Source organism: Prunus avium, chromosome 6 (genome assembly GCF_965620075.1).
Source record: "Prunus avium chromosome 6, drPruAviu1.hap1.1, whole genome shotgun sequence".
Taxonomy (NCBI): domain Eukaryota; kingdom Viridiplantae; phylum Streptophyta; class Magnoliopsida; order Rosales; family Rosaceae; genus Prunus; species Prunus avium.
Window position 1 is genome coordinate 9,987,845 of NC_142289.1, and position 23,253 is coordinate 10,011,097.

The 23,253-nt window shown below is 37.8% G+C and overlaps 1 protein-coding gene across 1 annotated transcript; it reads left to right on the forward strand.

Moving 5' to 3' along the window:
• The first annotated feature begins 6,296 nt into the window (after positions 1–6,296).
• On the forward strand, positions 6,297–8,548 carry LOC110745926 (1-aminocyclopropane-1-carboxylate synthase). The gene is made up of 4 exons (XM_021946085.2): positions 6,297–6,612; positions 6,751–6,882; positions 7,018–7,178; positions 7,305–8,548. Exons 1-4 carry the CDS (start codon positions 6,466–6,468, stop codon positions 8,278–8,280), a joined length of 1,416 nt encoding a protein of 471 aa, XP_021801777.2. The 5' UTR covers positions 6,297–6,465; the 3' UTR covers positions 8,281–8,548.
• Positions 8,549–23,253: the final 14,705 nt, after the last annotated feature.

Genomic DNA, 23,253 nt, shown 5'->3' on the forward strand with positions numbered 1-23,253 from the left:
CGTCCACAAGATTTGTCTAACAGTTTAAGAAGAGAAGCCAACAGGTTCAATACGAGTCAGCATGCAAAAACAGTGAAGTATATATTAATTAAACAAGTAACTAAGCAAGGCAACTATCAGTCTCAAGCTTGGCTGGATGAGTCCCCATCTGAAAATGCAAGGAGAACTGCATGTATGGGTTGGCTGGGCCGCTGGGATTGTTTTGATTTGGATTATATTCAGATAGCTACAGCAAATAATAATTACAAATGGGATCATAAATTGATGTGGAATTGAGGCACAGTCCATGCCTCGCTGCTTCATTTGGTGACCCAGTTGGCCATAACAAGACAAAAATTGACCTGGTCTGAAAGAACCATGCACGACTAAGACTAGCATAAATGGTCCTCCATTATTGATAATTCATACCTAGGTATTATCTATAGCTAGCTAGTGTTGTCTGACTTCGATGAACAACTTGATTTTCCACTCTACTCTAAATTAAATCCGATTCATATAAGCATGCAGCTAGCATGGTTGATTCAATCATGCACTTGGTTTGGTGTGTCTAATTATAATTTTGTTTTTGTCGTCAACCATATATAGGTTGCTTTCGGGATCATATAGTTGAATGCCATCGAGATCATGATGTAAACAAGTCATTGAGATACAATAAAATATATATCCCTCATGATGAAGATTAAAAAGAATATTTATCTAGTTTGTCAATTTTTTGTTCTTTTTTAGCTAAGATAATGAATATCATGTACTCATCTAATATATATATATATATAACTCCACGTTCACGACAAAAATTGAACTCTAATAATAACGCGACACATTTTCAAATTGGGAAAGGCAAATCTCTCTTAATCCAAATAAATTTATTGTTATTATTATAAAACTAATCAAACATGCAAATGAATTGTGAATATCAGATAGTTTTGACATGCAAATGAAGAATTAAACCATGCATGAAAATGCGGTAGCACCATATATAGCAACATGCAAAGGGAAGAGCATGAACACGTCCTTGCATGGGGAGAGCATGCACCCATATAAATTCAATATGATCTTATACATCCTAATTAATTTAATTAATTTAAACCCGATCGCAATCGACGACCGCGTAATAAGCAGATATATATGAAGTTGATTCATGAATCTATCTGAATAATGTAAATGTGATGTGGCTGTAATTAACTTGTATAAGTTGTAAATAAGATATGCATGAAGAGGGTTCATGTATCTGAAAGTGAATTTGATCTCCTGGCAGCTGAAAAAGATCGTATCCTTTTCCCTGGATTGCCCAATCAAACCAATCTAAAATCCACATTTAGACTAATTATCCCAATTAGATAAGTAGATCGAAACGAAATAGTCAGCCGTATGAATCCAAATCAACTCAACATTACATAATTTCCATGTAAAACAACATGCATGCATTCTGAGCTCTGACCAATAATATTTTATTATTTTTACAAATCAATCCCTTCCTTCCCAAGCAAGAGAGAGATTATCCAGATAAGTAGAGGTATTTTGTTGGAAGCTGTTACACTCATCACATATTAACATCAAAGCAGCTTGAATTTTGAGCAGCACGTACTTCACCTATAGCTCTCCTTCAATTCCTGATGACTTTGGTTAAAGTCAATGGTCCCAGAAGCAAGAAAACTTTGAAACATTTTCCTCATCTTGTAGAGAGAGAAAGATTTGGGCAATTCATTTGAGGAGCTGTCTCCCAATTGATTTACGTACGTTTCTGCTTCTAGTAATTAAGTGGGTATGCGTAGCTTTCGTTGACCTTTTGTTAACTGGCTAATATTATACACACACATATATATATCTATAATAATTATATACACATATATACAAAACAAAAATGTAAAATTGGAGGGTAAGGAAGAAATTGGGGCCTACGTTATTGAAGAAAGGGGGGGCAAATGGACCATGGCAATGTCTACTCGGAATGGTCGAACGTGAGCACACATGTTACTTGTCAGCATGGACTAAGTCTCTTATGGTCCCCCAACTTCTTAATGCATTTGCTTACAGAGAGAGAGGGTGTGGTGGGGGGCACTTAAACGAGGCTTTCACATGCCCTAATAGCTCCTCTCTACTACAAACCACGTGGCTCTTCTATTATTCTTTGATTAATTTACCTCTTCATCATTCTATCTCAATTCAAGTTTTAACATTCCCTAACCCATCTTTTAAGCTTTTTAAGCTAGGCTAATGACTAGCCCTAGCAATAACTAATAATACCAACCCAAATTGAGGGTTTCAAAAAAGACAAATTATTATCTAGCTAGCTAGCCTCTTTTCCTTTAGTCAAATTTGTTTAGGGAATCTACTCGACTTGTGGTACAAGAGGAAACTTAAAAAAAGTACAACCGTGGAAGAAGAGAAGCTCAAAAACTCAGTCCTATTATCATTCTTTAATGGAGCATCCGAATAAAATCAGGAGCACCTCAAATCAAACAGAAAAACTCAACATATTTCTCGAGGAGTTTTTCTGTTTTGTTTTGTTTTTGCTTGAAGCCTTAATCACTAATTGTTTATGTAATATATTTACCATCTATGTGTGATCCAATGGTGCACTTAAGAGGATAATTCCCACTACATTATTTGGATATTATCTAATCACGTCTTATTTGTCGTCCCATTAGCATGCTTGAATCCGGCAAGCGGTCCAAGCCTATATGCCAATTTGTCACAAATCAATCAGATCATTCTAGCTAACCGAGAGACCGCAATTAATTGTTGCATGGTTTCAAATGAATGGGTAATATTATTAATTATCTTGGACATTGCTTGCCCATGCATCTTTCGCTTAATCATTAACTTTGATACATAGCTAATTAATTTGAAATAATGCAAAGATTATTGATTACATTAGCGCATTGCACTGGACTCTAACTACAATCTAATGAATTAGACACTTAGTGCCCGTTTGGCATTGCTTATTTAGGGTGATAAGTGATTTTTTAAAAATTTTGGGAAGTCCAGCCCGTTTGGTAAACTGTGAGTAAATCACTTATTGTTAAAAATTGCTGTGAGAGAAAGCTATAAGGAAAAGCAGCTAATGAGGTGCTTTCATTTTTTCGATTATGCAGGAATCGGTTTTGAAGAGGCGCTGCGTTAAATGATTATGCCGCAATCATTTTCTGATTATGAGGAAATCAATACTAACAACACTTTTAACAAAAAATTTACCAAACGCCAAACTGCTTTCTCTCACAGCTGATTTCTCTCACAGCAAATCTGACAGCGATTATTTTCACAGCACAACAATGCCAAACTGGCCCTTAGAATCCGATGCAATATGGTTTTTTTTATTATAAATATAAATGATATTCTATTTTAATCGGATGCAGAGTAAGAAGCACATCCGCTCTAATCAACTTTGCAAAGCTTATGCATGCCCAAGGCAATAATGCAACAATATAATAAATAAAGTCTTCGCTTTTAGCTAGACCCATTATGGAGTGAAACGTACTAAAGAGTGTGAGAAGCTATTTTACATGTTATTACGAAATTCTATGCCAAATTGTTTAGCAATAGAAACCTCCTTGTTTATTATTTTTTTACACATAAAATTCAGTCAAAGTGTATGCTTCTTCATCCAATCAAAACGGTCTTTATTTTCTTATTACCAACTACTACATCTTCATAGACTAGTTTTTTGGGTTTCTTACTTCAAATGGTAGTTTCTTCGGGAACTGAGGAGAGACCCACCTACCCCTCCCAATAGCAAGATATCAAAACCAGGATCAAAGAAGCTATGCCACATTGAGCTGTCACTCACTTTTGTTGTTTCAAATCTCTCAAAAAGTAACATGCAAATAAAACCTAAGCCAAAAAAAAACCAAGGAAATCTGGGATCTAGCTATCGATGCGCCCCATTACCATCGCCTACTTGCTCAGCCTGTTACTAATTAATACTAATTAGTTGGTTCCATATCAAATACAAATTGTATAAAAGATCAACTCTCTCTTAATCCCTTTCATTTATTACCTAAAAACGACATTTCTTAAGTGAGCTTCATGTAAAGTGCGCTTTTTAACTTATTATTTCCCGTAAATGGGACAACAAAGACCTAATAATCTATGCAAATTACAATGGGAAAGTTTAGAAATCAGGTAGCAGAAACAAAGGGCGGACTAATGGATTAGAAGTTGTTAAGCATAATTATTGCTTGCTTTAATATTTTCATAATGCAACCAACTTTACCAAGCATTTTTTTTATGTTGTAGCTTCATCATTGCATTCCAAAGTTTGAATAGGAAACCCCGAGTCCCCACCGCCCAAGAGCCAAGACATTATATATCATGAAAATACGACTACCAAAGATTTGCTATTCAGTTTTTCCAGTCCAATCAAGATGTGCCACTTAAATTTCGGCTCCTTGAATCAATTTGCAACTCCTTTTTTACATGTGCAATCCATGGGCCATGCATTAGGAAGAAGACCTATAATAACATTTTTTTTTAAGGGATTAGATTTTGACAATAAAACTAAGTTATTTGGAATATTATTATTAAACCAAAAAAAAAAAAAAAACAGATGTAAGGTATTTAATAATACAATATACCGTTTCATAATCTATTTGGACCATTATATAAAATAGCTAATTTCTTATGAAAATATTTAGCCTCTTAAATAAGATACTTTGGTCTTCTAAATAAGAATAATGCTACTCGTATACTACATTCTCATACCACCTTATATGGTGACGAGGTGGACAACCACATCAATTAAAATTAATTTAACATTTTCTTTTCTTTTATAATTTATTGACACTTTTTAATTGATGTGGTTGTCCACTTCATCAGTCACATAAGGTGGTATGAGAATGTAATATACAAATGTGATAAGTATAGCATCACTTTCTAAATAAATATATATGTTTGATTCTTTATATACTTTTTGGGTGATAGAGATGTGTCCTTTAAATTTTTTATTTTATTGCTAGCTTTTCTTTTAGTTAATAATTTAATACTCATCTATCCCTATTTCAAGTCTTAGAATTCTATTTATTTTCCTCTCTTTTTTGTTTTGTTTTTTTTCTGAAATTTACTTTTATTTTTTCAACATTTTCTTTTGTAATTGGCATCTCTGGATTTTTCTAGCTAGTTTCGTGTTCTTTTTTTCTTTGTAATCTTAATTAGTTGCAAATTTAACAATTGCATGCAGTTAAAAAGTTTTTAGTCAAATATCAGTGGAAGCTTGTATTTTAGATACAATGGGTAAGTTTTTTATTAATTTATTTTTATCTCAGATACAAGGGTAAGTTGGGTAACATAATTGAGTCATCTTTCGAATGATTATAGTGTGGTATTGAAATAAGTAAAAAATCTTAATATTGTCGTCCGCTTATATTTTAATATATGAACGAGTTATACCATACAATAATTTATCGATTATTATTAGATACAACAAGACAAATTTACTCATCACTTAAATATTAATAGATACTTTAATTCATTAATAATCTCATATCAAACCATTTGAAGTTTTACATCAGATTCTAGGGTTTTCCCTTGTTTGTATAGCTACAATAATTATGATAAAAATTAATAAAAAGAGAGAGAGATACCATTTTTGTTCCCACCAAAATTTCGAGGTTGACTCAAATCAAAAGATTGTTTGGGCATTAGGGTGATGAACTAAGCAGACACAAGAACTCATATGAAAAGGTTAAAAAAAGTGGAGAAGAATGGCCGACAAAATTAGTTGTGGCTACTCCAGTCAAGCAGCATATGGACCAGGGGGCACAATCACAGGTCGAAGTTTACATGGAACTGGTGGGTCACTCTAGCCATTTTCTATGATACTTGCTGTCGGTATGGTTTCTATACAAAACTAGACCCCAAGTCTTGATTTTTGTTTCTTTGTTTTTCCGATTACCATCTCATTAATGCTGCTTTGTACATTTGTAACCCCACGCTAGTTTGTAGGTGGTGCAAGACACTTCCCAGTCCTAGAAAATGTGGAAAAAAATTAAATTAAATATATATAATTAATTAACACTAAAACTGGGTATTAGGAGTGTGAAAGTCTGCTTAATGTCTTCTTGCTTTGGGACGGTGGAGAAAAGCGCGTACAATTATCATGTTGTCGATTGAATTTTATTGGATCAAACTTCATATATATTAAGCAAAAGAAAAACTTTTGTTATATCTCTTTCTTCGGTACTCAAAGTGTGACGTGGCATTCCTTTGTTAGACAAATCTTCTCTGTATTATCTATGATTACTTTTTCCCTATAAATAGACCCCTTCACTCCAACAACACCCAATAACCCAATTCAAACTTGCATTCCAAAATCAAAACCAAAACCAAAACCAAAACCTCAACTCTCTCTCTCTCTCTCTCTCTCTCTCTCTCTCTTGCTTTCTTTCCTTTGCACTTTTGTGCTAGTTTACATCTAGCTAAGCTTCTATTTATATCAAGAGAGTTGTGTTTTTTTTTTCCAAAATCAAAATGTGCATGTTGTCTACAAAAGCTACGTGCAACTCTCACGGCCAAGACTCCTCATACTTCCTAGGCTGGCAAGAGTATGAGAAGAATCCCTACCATGAGGTCCAGAATACAAAAGGGATTATTCAGATGGGTCTTGCAGAGAATCAGGTAATAATTAACTAATAATTTTCATTTTTGAAACAATATTGTTAATACCATGCATAAATACCCTTTATTTTCTTTTTTTTTTCTCGAGAAATTATTTATATACTGTACTCATGATCATTTCAATGTTTTGCTTTGCAGTTATCCTTTGATATTCTTGAGTCATGGCTTGCGAAGAACCCAGACGCAGCTGGATTCAAGAGAAATGGAGAGTCCATATTTGCCGAGCTTGCTCTCTTCCAAGATTATCACGGCCTTCCCTCATTCAAAAAGGTAAACACATGAATTATTTTGTACAATTATATATAGCTTTCCTTTTCCTTAATGCAATTCAAAGGCACGACCCCACCAAGTAAGCTTCTAGCTGGCGCATGTCTGACTCAGATTTTTTGATTATTTTCATTACAGGCATTGGTGGATTTCATGGCGGAAATCCGAGGAAACAAAGTCACCTTTGATCCCAACCACTTGGTTCTCACCGCCGGTGCAACTTCAGCAAATGAGACCCTTATTTTCTGCCTCGCCAACCCTGGCGAAGCCGTTCTCATTCCTACCCCATATTATCCAGGGTACGTATCTTAATAATGAGATTTGAACTCCATAGTACTTTCATGTCTCCTCGTGGACTTTAGTTCACGATGGGAAAATAATTACGCATTTCATTCCGTAATGATATTTGCTTGCATTTCTTGCAGATTTGATAGAGACCTCAAGTGGCGCACCGGGGTTGAGATTGTACCCATACACTGCACGAGCTCCAATGGCTTCCAAATTACTGAAACCGCTCTCCAAGAAGCCTACCAAGCAGCCCAAAAACGCAATCTAAGAGTCAAAGGTGTCTTGGTCACGAACCCATCAAACCCTTTGGGTACCACAATGACCAGAAGTGAACTCAACCTCCTCCTTTCCTTCGTCGAAGACAAAGGCATCCATCTAATTAGTGACGAAATTTATTCCGGCACTGTTTTTAGCTCCCCATCCTTCACAAGCGTCATGGAAATTCTCAAAGAGAGAAAATGTGACGAGAATTCCCCAATGTGGAACCGAGTTCACGTTGTTTACAGCCTTTCTAAGGATCTTGGCCTTCCCGGTTTTCGAGTTGGCGCCATTTATTCCAACGACGACATGGTTGTGGCAGCCGCCACAAAAATGTCAAGCTTCGGGCTTATATCTTCTCAAACTCAGTACCTTCTCTCCGCCATGCTTTCTGACAAGAAACTCACTAAGAACTACATTTCCGAGAACCAAAAGAGGCTCAAACAACGTCAAAAAACGCTCGTGTCCGGCCTTCAGAAAGCCGGGATTAGCTGCCTCAAGGGCAATGCCGGCTTGTTCTGTTGGGTAGACATGAGGCACTTGCTCAGGTCCAACACTTTTGAAGCCGAAATGGAGCTTTGGAAAAAAATTGTGTACGAAGTTCGTCTCAATATCTCTCCCGGATCGTCTTGTCATTGCACAGAACCTGGCTGGTTCCGTGTCTGCTTTGCCAACTTATCGGAGAAAACTCTCGACTTGGCAATGCGTCGGCTGAAGGCCTTTGTCGGCGAGTACTTCAATGTCCCCGACACCAATGGTCGCACCCAAACCAACCACTCGAGAAGACGGTCACTCACTAAGTGGGTTTTTCGGCTATCCTTCGACGACCGCAGCCCCGTGCTGCCAGGTCGATGAAACGATAGCCAGGTTTCAACACCGAATACAAGAAAACAGTGACGAAAATCGCATCAGCTGAACAAAATTTTTTTTGCCAAAAGTTAATTGGTTACTGAGTTCTATTATTTATTTACATTTTAGCTATTTTATTTTTTTGAATGTAGAGAAGTGCACTCGGTCCGTGCTGTGGATGTGAAGTGGCTTAGCTTCATTTGTAAAACTAGTTTGAGTCATTGCGTGGCACCAAATTGTCTTAATGTCTTGGAAACTATAATTAAATCCATTGTGATAATGATGTATTATTAATTCAAAACAATGTGATTAGTGTATGTTTTGTATAATATTCTATTATTATAATTTATATGTGTGTGAACTCATATATAGCCATGTTGCTTGCCAATTGCCATGTAGCATACGTAATGGCGCCACCGTAGTTTGCGGCTTGAGATGGTGACTGACCGATTTCATATATTTGCTGCTGCCGACGTTGGCCGGCGGAACTCCACTAATTCTTGATGGGCCCTTTACATTTTTAAAGCCGTGTGTGTTGGAAAAGTTAATTAAATTAAAAAGCTTTTGATCTCTCATGATGCAAAACCAAAAGTGTTTGTGTACGTTGGAGTTAGGGTTTCAAATTACATTCTTTTTTGGGATGATAGATATTTAGTGCATTTTGAACTATAACTATGAGAGAGAGAGAGAGAGAGAGAGAGAGAGAGAGAGAGAGAGAGAGAGAACTGACACTCTTTAGGGATGTTCAAAGGGGATCGTCAGCAACTACGCAAGCTGAGGAGAAAGAGTTGCTTGCAAGAAAGCTAAAAAAAAAAGTCTAAAGGGACTTTTGAACTTTCTGGGAGTGATGAGTGTTTAAAAAGTTTTTGTCTTTGAGAGAGGTTACGCGGTTTGCCCAATGAGGGGATCTCCGCTGAAATTTAAATCGCTTTTATGGAAACAAAGCATATGCAAAAAAGCATTGTCGAGAGAACAATAAGGAAAACAAGAAAAGATAACGAATGATCATGCTATGCGACTTGGCAAGTGAATGATGTTTGTTTTCTATTGTCAAAAAAAGAATGTTCATGTTTGTTCGATGATTAAAAAATCTAAAACCTAGACTAGGTAAACAAATTAATCCAAAAAAAATTTGTTTTGGACCAAAATTCTGACTTTGAACTTAATTTTGGATTCAAAAATTCTTTTGTGTGTATCTAAGTATAAGCAATGGACCCACTAATGTAGACTCATTGACTAGCATCTGTGTAGTGTGTATGAGTTTATAAAAAAAATATCAAACAAGAATTTTTTTCTTCTTTTTTTGTTTTTCTTTCATAGTTTGAATTTCCTCCTTCATTGACCTCGATGGTAATGAAAAAAAAAATTCTATTATAGCTTCATGTGGTCCCCAGAAGTTCCTCACAACCCAGACAATTAAGTGATAATTATAAGCACATTATAAGATAATGGCATTCACCCTAAGATAATGACAGAGTAATTTGACATTCACACAAAATGTAGTCAAAGTAAATTTAATTAATAGCAAAGTTAGTGTTAACCATCAAGTATCATGCATCAATCTCTCTCCTACTATTTCTGAAAATTTTAAATGCATACGCAACATCAATTCAAGCCCCGACTCCCCGTTAATTTGTTTAGTTTAATTTGACTTGGCAGATTAATTCCTAATCTAGATCAGCCTTGTTGATCTTTTTTCTTTCTTTTTTGTCAAAAGCCTTGTCGATCTTAGTGTGCGAAGTCCAAGTAACAACCATTTCGATGCCATGTGACATGAATAAAATGTTGCCACCCCTTCGTTGACATATCTTTCAATATAAAGTGCATGAAAATCCAAATAAAAATTAAAAATTAATTCACCTACCATCCATAGTATTATAGCTGAAATTAAATCAAAATTGATGAGGATTCTGTCGGGTGGTTGATCCATTTTTGCAACAGTTTTCTGATAAGTAACCTCCCAAACGGCCCATGATCTTTGCATGTGAAAGGAATTAATTTGCTTGCTCTTATTATAATTAAATAAGTTTTAATCAATATAAATTAAAATACCGAAGTCGGAATTTTGGTCGATTTCCATGTTCTTGTTGACTGTATGCATGTGCCCTCAGAAAACCTGGTTTTATATAGTACTCTGAGACTGTGTTTATAATTGAGTGTCTTAGTACGTAGCACTAAAGTATGCATTAAAACTGAAGATCTGAGGTAGGGGTGTAGCATACATACACACTATATATTTTAATTAGTCTTTCATATTACGAGCTTTTAATATATTGATCTATCTCCATTTCTGGTAATCGATCAATTATTAAGGGTCAACCAGGACATCCAATGAGATTCTGGGCGGCAGATGTGATATTTTTCCATTAAAAGTTTGGAGAATCCTAAGACTTATATTTTATTTAATAAAATCATTTAGTGATATATTTCGGTTAGTGGCCATGTTCTTAGTCTCTTGAGAGTCATGCCAGTTACCGGTTGGTTAGCGGTTAGTTTTTTTTTTTTATATCACTGAACTAGATTCAGGGAAATTATGGCAGTTGAAAGGGGTTTTAGAAAAGTTATTTTCGAGTGTGATTCTCTTCTGATCGTTTTAGCTTTTTGACTCACTTAGGTCACTGGGGAAGTTCATGGTTGCCATATTGTTATTGGGATGTCTCTTTTTACATTATGTGTCCTTTATACTCTTTATTTTATGATCTAATAAAATTCTATCGCCTTTTTATAAATTTAAAAAAAAAATCATTTAGTGATATATTTCTTCACTTAGTTGGAGGATTTCTTGGGTTCGACATATCATTTAGTGATATATTTCTTCTACTCCTAACGAAGCCCAAATTGGCCCCCCGAGATTTAAGAGAAAATGAAAAATCGCGAGTCCTTGTACACTAGTGTGGTGTGAGCCAAAGACTTTACGATGCTTAAGTCAATTCTAGACAAGAATAATTCTGGTTTCGTAGGTCATGATGGAACATTACCTTCTTGTAGTTGTGATCAGGTTTTATATGACTTGTTGGTGGCTGGTTTAATGTTGTAAAAGGTTGCATATGACATCAATTGGGAGCATCGTTGCCCGTTATATCACACATCCAGTAAATTAATCGTTTGACTTGGGACATGTGAGATATTTGCCCAAAATGTGTGTAGCAGTAATTTAGGGAGATCTTGGGGATCAATGTTGATCCGCTTCTGAGGCGTGCTGCCCAAAGATTAGTCCCATTTGGACTTACCCTATGATATAACGGGCAACGACACCCAGGTGGTTTAACAGGCTCTATTGGGCTTTTCCCATAGTGCACGTGGGATCTTACGGAGCCCACACTCTTATCAATTATGGCAGGACCTCTACTGGTTCAGAGTAATTACGTCACTCCTCACTGATGAGGATGAGATGTGCTACTGATCTTCGCGCCCCTTTTAATGGGGGTAGTTTGGTCCAGAAACACGCTCCCACAATATGCATATGTGTATGTGATGAGCTCAAGACCTAATTGTTGCTAGTTCCATTGTGGTAGTGTAACTTTGTTGTTGGTGTAAAGGTTTGTTGTAAAAAATATCCTTGTAAAATATCCTATCCTTTGTAATAGAGAAAAATCAAATCAAATCAAATCACTTAATCTAGTGGCTGGCCTTAATTTGGTGCAGGTAATTAAACAAAACACTGGGGGAAGAGACTAATTCACTTTATTATTATCAGCTTAATTTGGTGCAGGTGACTAAACAAAACAGAAAGAATAAAACTTTTTTAATCATCTCTCTCAGCAGTACAACATATCCTCAGCTGAGATGGTGCAAATGAAAATACATGTACAGAAAACGCGTTAGTGCACAGAAAGTTTTATCTTTGATTGATTTATGAAGCTCCAACAAATTAGACTATTATTAACACCTTTAAGCAAGAGAGAACAGGTTTGGCAGTTGAGCAAAGCAGTGTTTAAGTCAGGACCAGCTAATTAATTGGCTTTTCATGCAGACAAGGAAAAAAATTCACAGACATGAAAACCATTGACAAATAAAGTTGTTCCTCGACAAAGAAACAGACATCAACATTTCCCATGACCATTAGACCTCAATTACCCCTACAATGTCTACTTTACAAATATCACGATCATATAGGGACATCGACAAGAAAGGTAGAAAGAACAAAGTAGCAATCTCTAAAATATTAATTAGAAGCACATAAATTTCACCATTATTCTAATGGGGTTTTCAAAAAAATTATGAAATTAAGGTAGTTTTTTTGGGTTGGCGGCAGGACATTGACAATTTTGATTACGTGGTATGGTTGACATGTGGGTTTCACATGAGCAAGTCTAGGCCATCACATGTTAGGGGAACATAGAACACCTGCATGTATATATCAAAATTTTGTGAATTTTGAACGCGTATGAATATTGAAGAAGGAAGGAGGGTAGGGTTTTAGGGTTTCTCTCGAGCCTCACGGAAAGAAGCAACCTGATATGCCCTCCCTTTGGACGTGACCATTTGGATTGAGACAAGGGAGGGCCACATGAACATGGCTCTCTTTGCTTGAGATCACACTGGTACTGCCTCCTTACCCACTTCCCATACCAAGAAATTGTTTTTTTTATCCCAACTGGGTCCTATAAGGCTCCACATAAAGATTAGTTTCTCTGTTGGAATTTTCATTTGAATGATTGAACAACGAGAGCTTTGTCTTCATCTACATGTTATGATGGAAATGTTTTGTTATTTCTCACTTTCTAGTTGTGCAAGGGTTTCCAGCTTAATGTGGACCATTAGAGGTGTGTGATGATCTTTAGAGATTCTTAATCCAGCAAAAAAGAACTTCAAGTTGAGAATTTACATATATATATATATATATTATATTGACGCATGCATATTTAATACATGTATATATAAAGTTAGACGAGCGTTGGGCGAACAGGCATCAACTAAAAGGATCAATATTTTATGTTTCCTAGATGAACACTTTTTCTTCAAGAGCCTCTTTTTCAAGCAAGGATCAATTTGCAGGATATGCTCTTGACCATTGTCGACTATTTCGTTTGAGAGTTCAGTATAGGTCATTATCAACAAGCAATGAATCAAATCGGACAGGGTACCATGACTTTTTCTTGTTTCCTTGCAGAAATAATAGCTAGCTAACACCTGCTTTAGAGTAAGTATGTGTGGAAAAAAGTGGTGTCAGGCATAAAGGGAGTGTTCTTTTACCAAAAGAATCTAACACGTTATTTTGTCAGACTGTTCATTGGAACCATCGATGAAGTGTGTATAAGTGCAAAAGTCATTAGCACAAATTAAGTAATGCTTTTTTTCTTTTCTTTACCGTGGTCGGTTCCCAAAGAAAAACTCCAGTTGTATAGTTAGAAGATGTTGATTGATTCCAATACAATGCCAAGGGATGTGTATTCCTTTTTGCAACATATTTAAATTTTAGCTTTCCGTATTGCTTCCCAAAGGGACTGAGATATCCCTGATATCCCGCACAAGTACCTCTCCACTAATAGTGTGATTTGTTGGCAGCGAAGCTGGTGTCTTCCATGAAGCTCATCAGAGATTCATAAAAGATAGCTCTAAACTAAAGTCTAAACTACTTTCAAAATTAGACATCGATCATTTTGGATTTTTTGTTGCATGCTCTATTTTTATCCTTACATAAGGCATCAAGTACGACGGTCTCCAATTATCCTTACATAAGGCATCAAGCTTCATGTTTTGTATTCAAAAGCCAAATGTTACCAGAGGACTGCCACTTCAAGATGGGGGCCTGTTGGGATCCACCATATAGCGACCTTCGACGGTTTAAAATTAAAAGAAGCATAATTTTAATTTTGAAGGAAAAACGAAAGAATTTCATCCAAGATGAGGTTCTTCAAACCAGTAAACATTCATGATAAAAAAAGAAAAAGAAAAAAGAGGAGCGCTATTTTAGTTTAACCTTGGGTCAGACTGTTCATTGGGTCATAGAAAGAAGCTATTGAAAGGAGAAATGTGAACTGGGCTTTTGTTTTCCTCACCATAAAATCTGTCCATGAAACAAGCATTGAATTGGGCAAAACTCAAGCTCCCTGCAAAAGATTGGCAATGGACACTAGGCTGGGCTTAACCTTACGCTTATGAAAGAATCAGAAATTCACTTTACTGCAATTCTTCCTTTGTGGCACAATACTCAGAACAAAGCCCAAGATTTTGAAAAATGAGTTTGTGGGTTTGGAGGAAAAAAATAAAAAATAAGTGAGTTAGTAGGCTTTACTCATGCTTCTAAAAATTTGGATTCTCGGATTCTTTATCAAGCTTCAAATTTGAGGTCAAGGAGAAAATGTGAGATTACCCAAAACTCATCTAAGGGCCTTACATAAGGTACTCATTATAGTCTAATAATATGGGTAGAATATTTTCATATATATATTTCATTCTCTAAAATGAGATATTTATAATACAAGGTTATATAAGAAAATAAGATAAAATCCTAATTAGACAATATTTGTACAAAAAGGAAAGAAATAGAGTCATAATAGACTAGGAAATAAATCTCCTAATTAAGCTAGGATCTCGCTAACACTCCCCCTCAAGTTGGAGCAAAGATGTCACGCATGCCCAACTTGTCAAGCGAGTTGAGAAAGACAGTAGTAGACACAGCTTTCGTAAGTACATCTGCCAGTTGATACTCGGATGATATAAACCGAAAAGAAACAATCTCAGCATCCACCTTCTCTTTAATAAAATGTCGATCAACCTCCACGTGCTTTGTACGATCATGTTGCACAGGGTTATGAGCAATCGCAATTGCAGCTTTATTATCACAATACAAATCCATGGGTTTTTTGGGGCACAAACCAAAGATCTCTTAACAATCTCTTCAACCATAGTAACTCGCACACACCTTGAGCCATCCCACGATACTCGGCTTTGGCACTAGACCGAGACACCACTTTTTGCTTTTTACTCCTTCAAGTAACAAGATTGCCACCAACAAATGTGAAATACCCAGACGTAAAACATCTATTAGTGACTGAACCAGCCCAATCAGTATCCGTATACCCTTCCACATCTGTATGACCATACTTGGAAAACATTAACCCTTTGCCAGGAGTTACTTTCAAATACCACAAAACACACATCACAACACCCATATGATCTTCACTAGGAGAATGCATAAATTGACTCACTACACTCACTGCATATGCAATATCAGGACGTGTATGAGCTAAATAATTCAATTTCTCTACAAGTCGTTGATAACGCTCTTTATCAATAGGAACTTGATCAGGATACAACTCCAACTTATGATTCTGTTTACTAGGGGTATCAATTGGTTTACAATCCAACATTCTAGTTTTTGCAAGTAAATCCAAAACATACTTTCTTTGGGACAGAAAGATACCATGTTTAGATCTGGCAACTTCAATTCCAAGAAAGTACTTCAAATCACCCAATGATTTCATCTCAAACTCAGAAGCCAGATACTTCTGAAGATTTTTGCAGTCTGGGACAAGAGCACACACACAATATTGAGCTTTGCTACTGGAGCAAAAGTCTCCAAATAATCCACTCCATAGGTCTGAGTATAACCCTTTGCTACAAATCTAACCTTGTAATGGTCAATGGAAGCGTCAGCTTTATGCTTCAAAGTAAACACTCATATGCACCAAACAGCTTTCTTCCCTGTTAGTAAAGGGACTAAATCCCAAATTTCATTCTTTTTCAAAACTTCTATTTCAACATTCATAGCATCCATCCATTTGGGGTCAGAAAAAGCATCATGCAGCTTAGTTGGCACACATACATTAAATAATTGACACAAATATGATGCATATGACTTAGACAAACGATGAGTTGACACATAATAGCTAATGAGATGTTTAGACTTAGTATGTATATCAGGAGAATATTGTACTTTAGGTTTCCCACGAGTGGTTCATGGGGGTAACTGATAACTTGACACAGATAGATCATCAAAAATTACCTCACTTGATTCACTATCACGAGCAGATTAGGGCACTGGCAGGGTAGGGGGGGTATTGCATCGAGCTCATCCATACAAGAATCATTGTCACTATTTTCATATACAGGAGACCGGTTGCTTGCTTTAGTGCGACCGATCGTTTCAACACCTAGAGCATTTGCTTCATCTCTATATATGGGCGACCGGTTGAGTTCCAAAGGGCGACTAATCGTTTCTTCACAGAGACCACATGTTTCATCTTCAAATATGGGCAACCGGTCGCTTGCTTCAGTGCGACCAGTCATTTCCTTCCCGAGAGCAGTATCTTCAAACACATTATTATCTAATTCAAGTCCAAGATTCTACAATCCAAGACTTTTCAATTCACTCCCCATCTCCCCCTAAATTGGAGAGGAGTAAGAAACATAATAAGGCACTTCTTCATGGAAAGTCATGTCTAAAGTAACATGCACCTTCTGGGTAGGTGGATGATAGCACTTATAACCATTCTGAGTAGAAGAGTAGCCAATAAATACATAACGCAGAGCACAAGGATCAAGTTTACTCCGTTAATGAGAGTAGACATGAACATAGGCAACACACGCAAAAACTTCAGGGGGCAACTTGGAGACGGAGACAGGGGAAACATGTTCACCAAACACATCATGCGGAGTCTTGAAATCAAGAACCCGGCTAGGAGTAGGATTAATCAAATAGGCAGCAGACAGAACAACATGCCCCCGAAGATAATGGGGAACATATATATCCAATATGAGTGAGCGGACAATTTCAAGCAATTGTTGGTTCTTCCTTTCAAACACACTATTTTGTTAAGGGGTAAAATGGGTTGTCGTTTGGTGAATAATACCTTGAGCACGGAAGAAATAAGCCAAAGTATTATTCACATATTCTCCTCCATTATCAGTCCGGAATACTTTGACCTGAGCTTGAAACTGAGTAGACACCATGGTACAAAACTCTGAAAGGATGTAAGCAACATCATGTTTATTTTTCAATAAGAAAACCCAAGTGAGTCGGGTACAATCATCAACAAATGTGACGAACCAATGAAATCCGTTTGAAGTAAAGCGAGCCGGACCCCACACATCAGAATGCACTAAATTAAAAGGCTTTGCAACTTTACTGTCACTCAAAAGAACCACAGCGCAATAGCTTTTGGCCAAAATATATGTCTCACACTTAAAACTGGACTCATCACAAGAGCGGAATAAATATGGAAACAGACGCTTAAGGTAACCAAACGATGGGTGTCCTAAGCGACGATGCCATAACCAAATTTGTTGTTTGTCTTTGACACTGCAACTTTGAACAGTATTAACGACACGATCACGAACTCGTGCAGAAGGCAATGTCAAATAATATAACCCCCATATACATTTACCATGCCCAATCGTCTCGTGAGTCTTAAGATCCTGAAAAGAGCAATGTGTATGATAGAAAGTAGCAGAAGCATTAAGTGTATAAAGTAATCGACCAATAGATAACAACAAGTTATAATGGATATTGGGAACTAGTAATACACGAGACAAGGACAAAGTAGGAGTGAGAGAGATTGTGCCCTCACCAATAATTGGAGAGGGCAAGCCATTAACACTAGTTATGTATAGGTCACGGGTGTTACTAGAAAACTCATCAAAAAATTTAGTATCATAAGTCATATGATCAAAAGCACCAATGTCAATTATCCAAGTATTGGAGCTAGTACCTGGAATATAGTCAGAAACACACAAATTTGTAGTAGCAGCAGCAACAGTAGCAACAATGGAGTTATCACCTATGATTGCAGCAGAAACTCAACAGATCACGACATAATACACAGCCGAACACAGTAGAGGCACAAATACTACAAATGCAGGAAGACAAGCATGAACGCAGTAGAGGCACGAACACGGCAGAGTACACAGCGGAACACAACAGAGACACAAATACGGTAGATACACAAATACATGAATGACACGAACACAGTAGAGGCACGAACACTACAACACAACACACAAACCCATGAGGGCACACACGGCACATGTAGAAAAAAAAAATGGGTCTAGAACACGGGTGGGCACAACACACAGGTGTTTGCCGCGCAAATCTCACGGCCTGGAGTTCCGGGCCGAGGGGATATGCGTTAACACGCGGTTTCCTACTTTTGGGTGCGGTGCGGTTGTGCGCGGGCGTGCCAGCACGGTCTACCGTGCGTAGATGTGTTGATGAGTGTTGGATGAATAAGTGGTGCGCCTGTTTGAACTTATCTTCCTAATCAAACGATTGTAGCCGAGAGAGGAACTGGTCTCGGCTGTTAGGTTCACGGCCTGAACTACAAGGCCGTTGAGTGATGGTGTTGGTGGTGGGTTTTGGGCGGTGCTCCGGCGCGTTGCTCAGGGAGCGACGGTCGTGTGATATATGGGGTGAGTGAACGAACAATAAGGATGGTACTCCGGCGCCTTGAAAATCAAGGGTCGTATGATATATTGATGAATGGATTTTCCTTACAATCTAACACTACTCCTAGGAAAGCAAGTAAAGATATTGAAAGTGCATTACAGGAAAAAATAAGTTGCTCCGTGGGAGGCTTTGTTTTGGTGTTGAACCCTTTGAATGTAGCTCGAGTCTTGTATTTATAGGAAGAGTCTCTGGAGGAGTAATCGAGGCTAAAAATCTGCATGGTGGAGCCTGATTGGAGCAAGTGGGCAGTCCAATCGACATTTGGGATCGTGAAGTATGGTGGTGTGACCTCAGAAATCCCGGTGAATCTCGGCCGCCGCTCTTGATCGTGGGTTCTGAGCTTCTGGCCGTGGAGACGCATTTATGGCCTGGATAGCTGGTGAACCAATATCTCAGGCTGTCAGAATTTTTGTGAGAATGTCCACGTCTAATCACTCTGATCCTCATCACCAAATCCTGACTTCAGTCACTTTCCACCTTCCCTCATGCATTAAATGCTTCTTTGTGGCCAATGGGTTTGCTGCATTAAACAGGCACTACTTCATTAAATGAAGCCTGGGACCCTGCTGTCACGTGATGATTTGCCTTTAATGCCTTGACCGCGATTTTGTTCGGCCTCGGCCTCGGCCTGCGCTTGAGGCCGAGATGATCATGCCTTAGCATTTCTTCTTTTATCTTTAGGAAGGCGAAGTACCCTGGCGAAACGCTGCGTTTCAGTTTTTACGAACAAGTGCCAGGGCCGAGAGAAGGGGCTCCTTCGGCCAGCTTATGGTCGTGATTTATCAGGCACAAACATTGCCCCCACATCCCTGGATTCTTCGGCCTCGGCATGGGTAGGGGCCGAATGGATTCCAAGGGATGGACCCTTTGCATTCCTTTCTGAAGTGATTGACAACTGGGGCATTAAATGCGCAGGCCAGTCGGCGCATTTAATGCCTCAAGCACGTCGTGTAGGCCATCATTGCCCAGGGCGTCGTTTCGCTTTGTCAGAGGAAGCGACGGCCTCTAGGCTTTTGACACGTCGTTGCGCCTGTTGAGCGTGCTGACAGAACGTTACGTCTCTCGAGAGAGACACACCCTTTCGTTTCAAATTCTAGCGCCAATATAAAAACTCAGACTTCCTTGCTTTCTCTTTACGCTTTCAGAATCCTCAGACGCACAAGCTTTTGTCAAAGACCCATTTCTCCAACCTTCAAAACCCATCAAACCTTCGCACCCCCAAGGTTACTGATCGGTTCATAATTGTATATCATTTTGTACCCTTCTAGCTTATGATTTGGTTATGTTTTTGAGTTAAACTTGTGCTTTTAATCCTTTTTGTGTTTATCTTTCAGTTAATTGACATTTAGGTAACAATGATGACTTTGGATAGGAAATGATGCAATCCATGCATGTTAAGGGCTGATTGGCATATGAGGAATATGAGCTTAAAGACAAACACATTTTGGCTACAGCTCCTTTCCAGCCCAATTTCGTAGGTCAGCTTCTTCTCCTTGGATCAGCATGCTATGGGGCTTGGATGAGGTGAAGATCTTCATGAAACTTGTTCCAATGGGTGTATAGTACAACATATCCAAATTTCAGCCCAATTGGACATTTGTGGAGTGCTCAGCCCGCCCAACACTCAACCTTGCTCAGCAGGATTTGCAGCTGCCAGCTTTGAGCCTTGTCTCCTCCTTTAAGCCATGTGCCTCACCCATGCTGCAACTGACTTTGGATCCAACATAATGAGTGAAGTGGGGAGGCATTCCAGCTATGAAAGTCTAAAGGATCAAGTTGGTGCATGCTGGAGTTATTATAGAGAAAGCATGTGCATGCATGTAAAGCATAAATGAAATGAAGTCAATTCCAGTCTCTGTTCGGCAGCCAAATTGCAAGGCCTAAAACGCATACTTCTACTACTCCGATGGGAATACTTTCTTCATAGAAGTTGTTCCAATGGGTGTCTACTATAACATATCCAAATTTGAGCCCCATTGGATAAGTTTTGAAACCTCTGGCCTTCCTACACCAAGTCTGGTTCAGAAGACTCGTTTTTGTTCAACAACCAAAAGAAGACCACATGGGTTGGCAGCAAAAGGCAGCCACAATTGATCACCTTTGATCCCATGTGAAGAAAGCTTGAGGTGCAGCAAAAGAAGTATGGGATGAGATTGATTCCAACAACACTAACATAGACAAGATGAAGTGTGAGTTATGGGTTGTATTAAAAGAGGAATGGTGGTGTTGGATTTCATCATGTTGTTCCTCCCTCTTAGCCCTATAAATAGAGAAGCCTTCAAGCTTCATAAATCACACCCCAAGGGGGGGAGCTCTCAAACACTTCTCTAGAGCTCCCTTTCCTTCTCTCCCTCAAATTCTCTTAGTTTCCTTTCAAGTTGTCAATTGTTGTAACAAAATGAGTTTACTAAATTTTCTTTCAAGTTTTCTTAGTTCCACTTTACTTTTATTGTAATGTACATTCTTTCTTAAGTATTCAAGTTTAATTAGTTTCCAAGTTTCAATTATGGTTTTTGTTCTTATTCATTATGCTTATAAGTTAATATGCTAGTTTGAATGATTGATCACCATTTAGGCTTGCATGTTAGCTATCTTGGTTTGAATTAAGAGTAGACACCATGCTTTAATTCGAATTGAACTATGGATAGGAAGAGTATGTATGGACATTCGACAACAGGGATTAGATACATACTTGGTTGTTTAAAATGTTCTTCTATGCTTAATGGGTTCCTAATGCTTAGTTTTAGGTTAGACAACAAATGATCAAATTAGGGAATTAGGAACACAAGGTTTTGACCAAACACCATGGCTTAATCATACTTTAGCTAGAATCAATCCATTAATCTAATTGAACTTGGGAACTTATTTGCTTGAGTTATTTCCTTTTTTCTTGTTTTATTTATTTTCTTTTTCATTTCTGTTTTATGTAGGGGAAATGAATTGGATCATTCAATCACCAATCCTCGTGGGATCGACCTCGCACTTACATATGCTATACTACCAAACGGCTCGTGCACTTGCGAGTATCACAAGTTGAGGATGCAGCTGAATCTATTTTGGTGCAGCTGAATCGAAGCAACAAGTTTTTGGCGCCGTTGCCGGGGATCGGTAACATTGTTTGATTCTATTTGATTTTCCTACTTTTTATTTATTTATAATGTCTAAAGTCTACTTAGTTCTCTATTGTTCATTCCTAATCCTTTTAATTCCATTTCAAGTTTGTGTGTTGGTTTTAGCAATTTATGACAGCTTAATAAAAATGGAGAGAGATGGCAACCTCAATCGTAAGAATGGGAAGTGTGGAGCAATGGGAGAAGTCGACCTCCAAGTGCATCCATGCTCGACATAATCGCTTCAAGGGGGAGCATTTCAATCCTTTCTCTTCTTTGAATTCTGTTTATTTCTGTTATTGTTTTTTGCCTTTTGGTCCGCGTTGGGTTCTTTGTTTTTCTGTGCTGAATCCAACCATATAAAGAACGTGAAATTTGGACTTGCGGTTGGAAAGTTATGGCCTAAAAACTGAACACAGGTCGAAGCTGAAAAACAGAGAAACGAATCTGTCCAAATGGTGATAAATAGGTGATAGAAAGTGCTGTTTGTGTTTTTCTTTGGTTTCTTGGTTTGTTTCTTTTAGTACAACAATTTATTTCGTTTGTTTGAGTTTGTTTAGAGTACTTAGTTCATTTTCATTTATGGTTTGTTGTTTCATTTTATCTTAATTTGTTTTTGTTTTTTTTATCTTAAAAATTTTAAAAAAGATTTTTCATATGAGATGACTTATGGTAACCCCAGTGAGCACTTCTGTCAATACAGTGTCTAGGAGTTCTTTAGGCGACACCTTCGGTGTCTAAGAAGTTTGGGTTTTAAGCGGGACCATTGTGACCCCTCCAACCTTCCCGGATCCCCTGGCTGTGTTTTCTGAGGCCCTTAACTGGTCATCCGTGAGTTGCTTGTATATTCGTGTGTTTTTAAATTAAGTTTTTTTAAATTTTTTTTAAATTTTTTTTCTTTGTTTTCTTTTCTGTTGAGTCTTTGTTTTTGTTTTTGTTTTGTGAAGTTAGTTTGTTTATTTCTGAGTGTTAAAACACAGTTTTATTTTATTTCAAAACGCTGCTTAAAAACAAAAAAAAAACAAAACAAAAACAAAAAAAAAAAAAACAAAAAAAAAACAAAAAACAAAAACTTCTTCTTCTTCTTCATCTTCTTCATCTTCATCTTCATCTTCATCATGGCTTACCTCTATTGTCTCGCACTTGTAGAATCTGCAGCAGCTCTACATGGTCATCATTTTTCCTCTGCAGTGCTTCCACATGCTGAGTGGCACAATAGAGCCGCTTCTGCAAATCTGCCACCATAGCCTTCAAGGAAGCCACTTCCTCGTTCAGCGCTGTGCACTCCCGCATCCTCGCCAGTAATCGCATGCCCAAATTGGTAGCCGAGACCGCATGGAGCACAGATAAAGAGTGGGACTCATCCACTGCCATCTTGTCAGACCTATGTGCCACATGCAGATGATCTGCCGGTGTGAGTATACTGCCAATCATGCCACCCAACAGCACTGCTCTGTTCGGCATTGCCTCAGCAAAGTT

Excerpts from the sequence above, each read along its gene's own strand:
- LOC110745926 (XM_021946085.2), top strand. The coding sequence starts at position 6,466 with ATGTGCATGTTGTCTACAAAAGCTACGTGCAACTCTCACGGCCAAGAC. Across the intron at positions 6,613-6,750 it reads TGGGTCTTGCAGAGAATCAG|TTATCCTTTGATATTCTTGA; the intron begins GTAATAATTAAC and ends TTTGCTTTGCAG. Across the intron at positions 6,883-7,017 it reads GCCTTCCCTCATTCAAAAAG|GCATTGGTGGATTTCATGGC; the intron begins GTAAACACATGA and ends TTTTCATTACAG.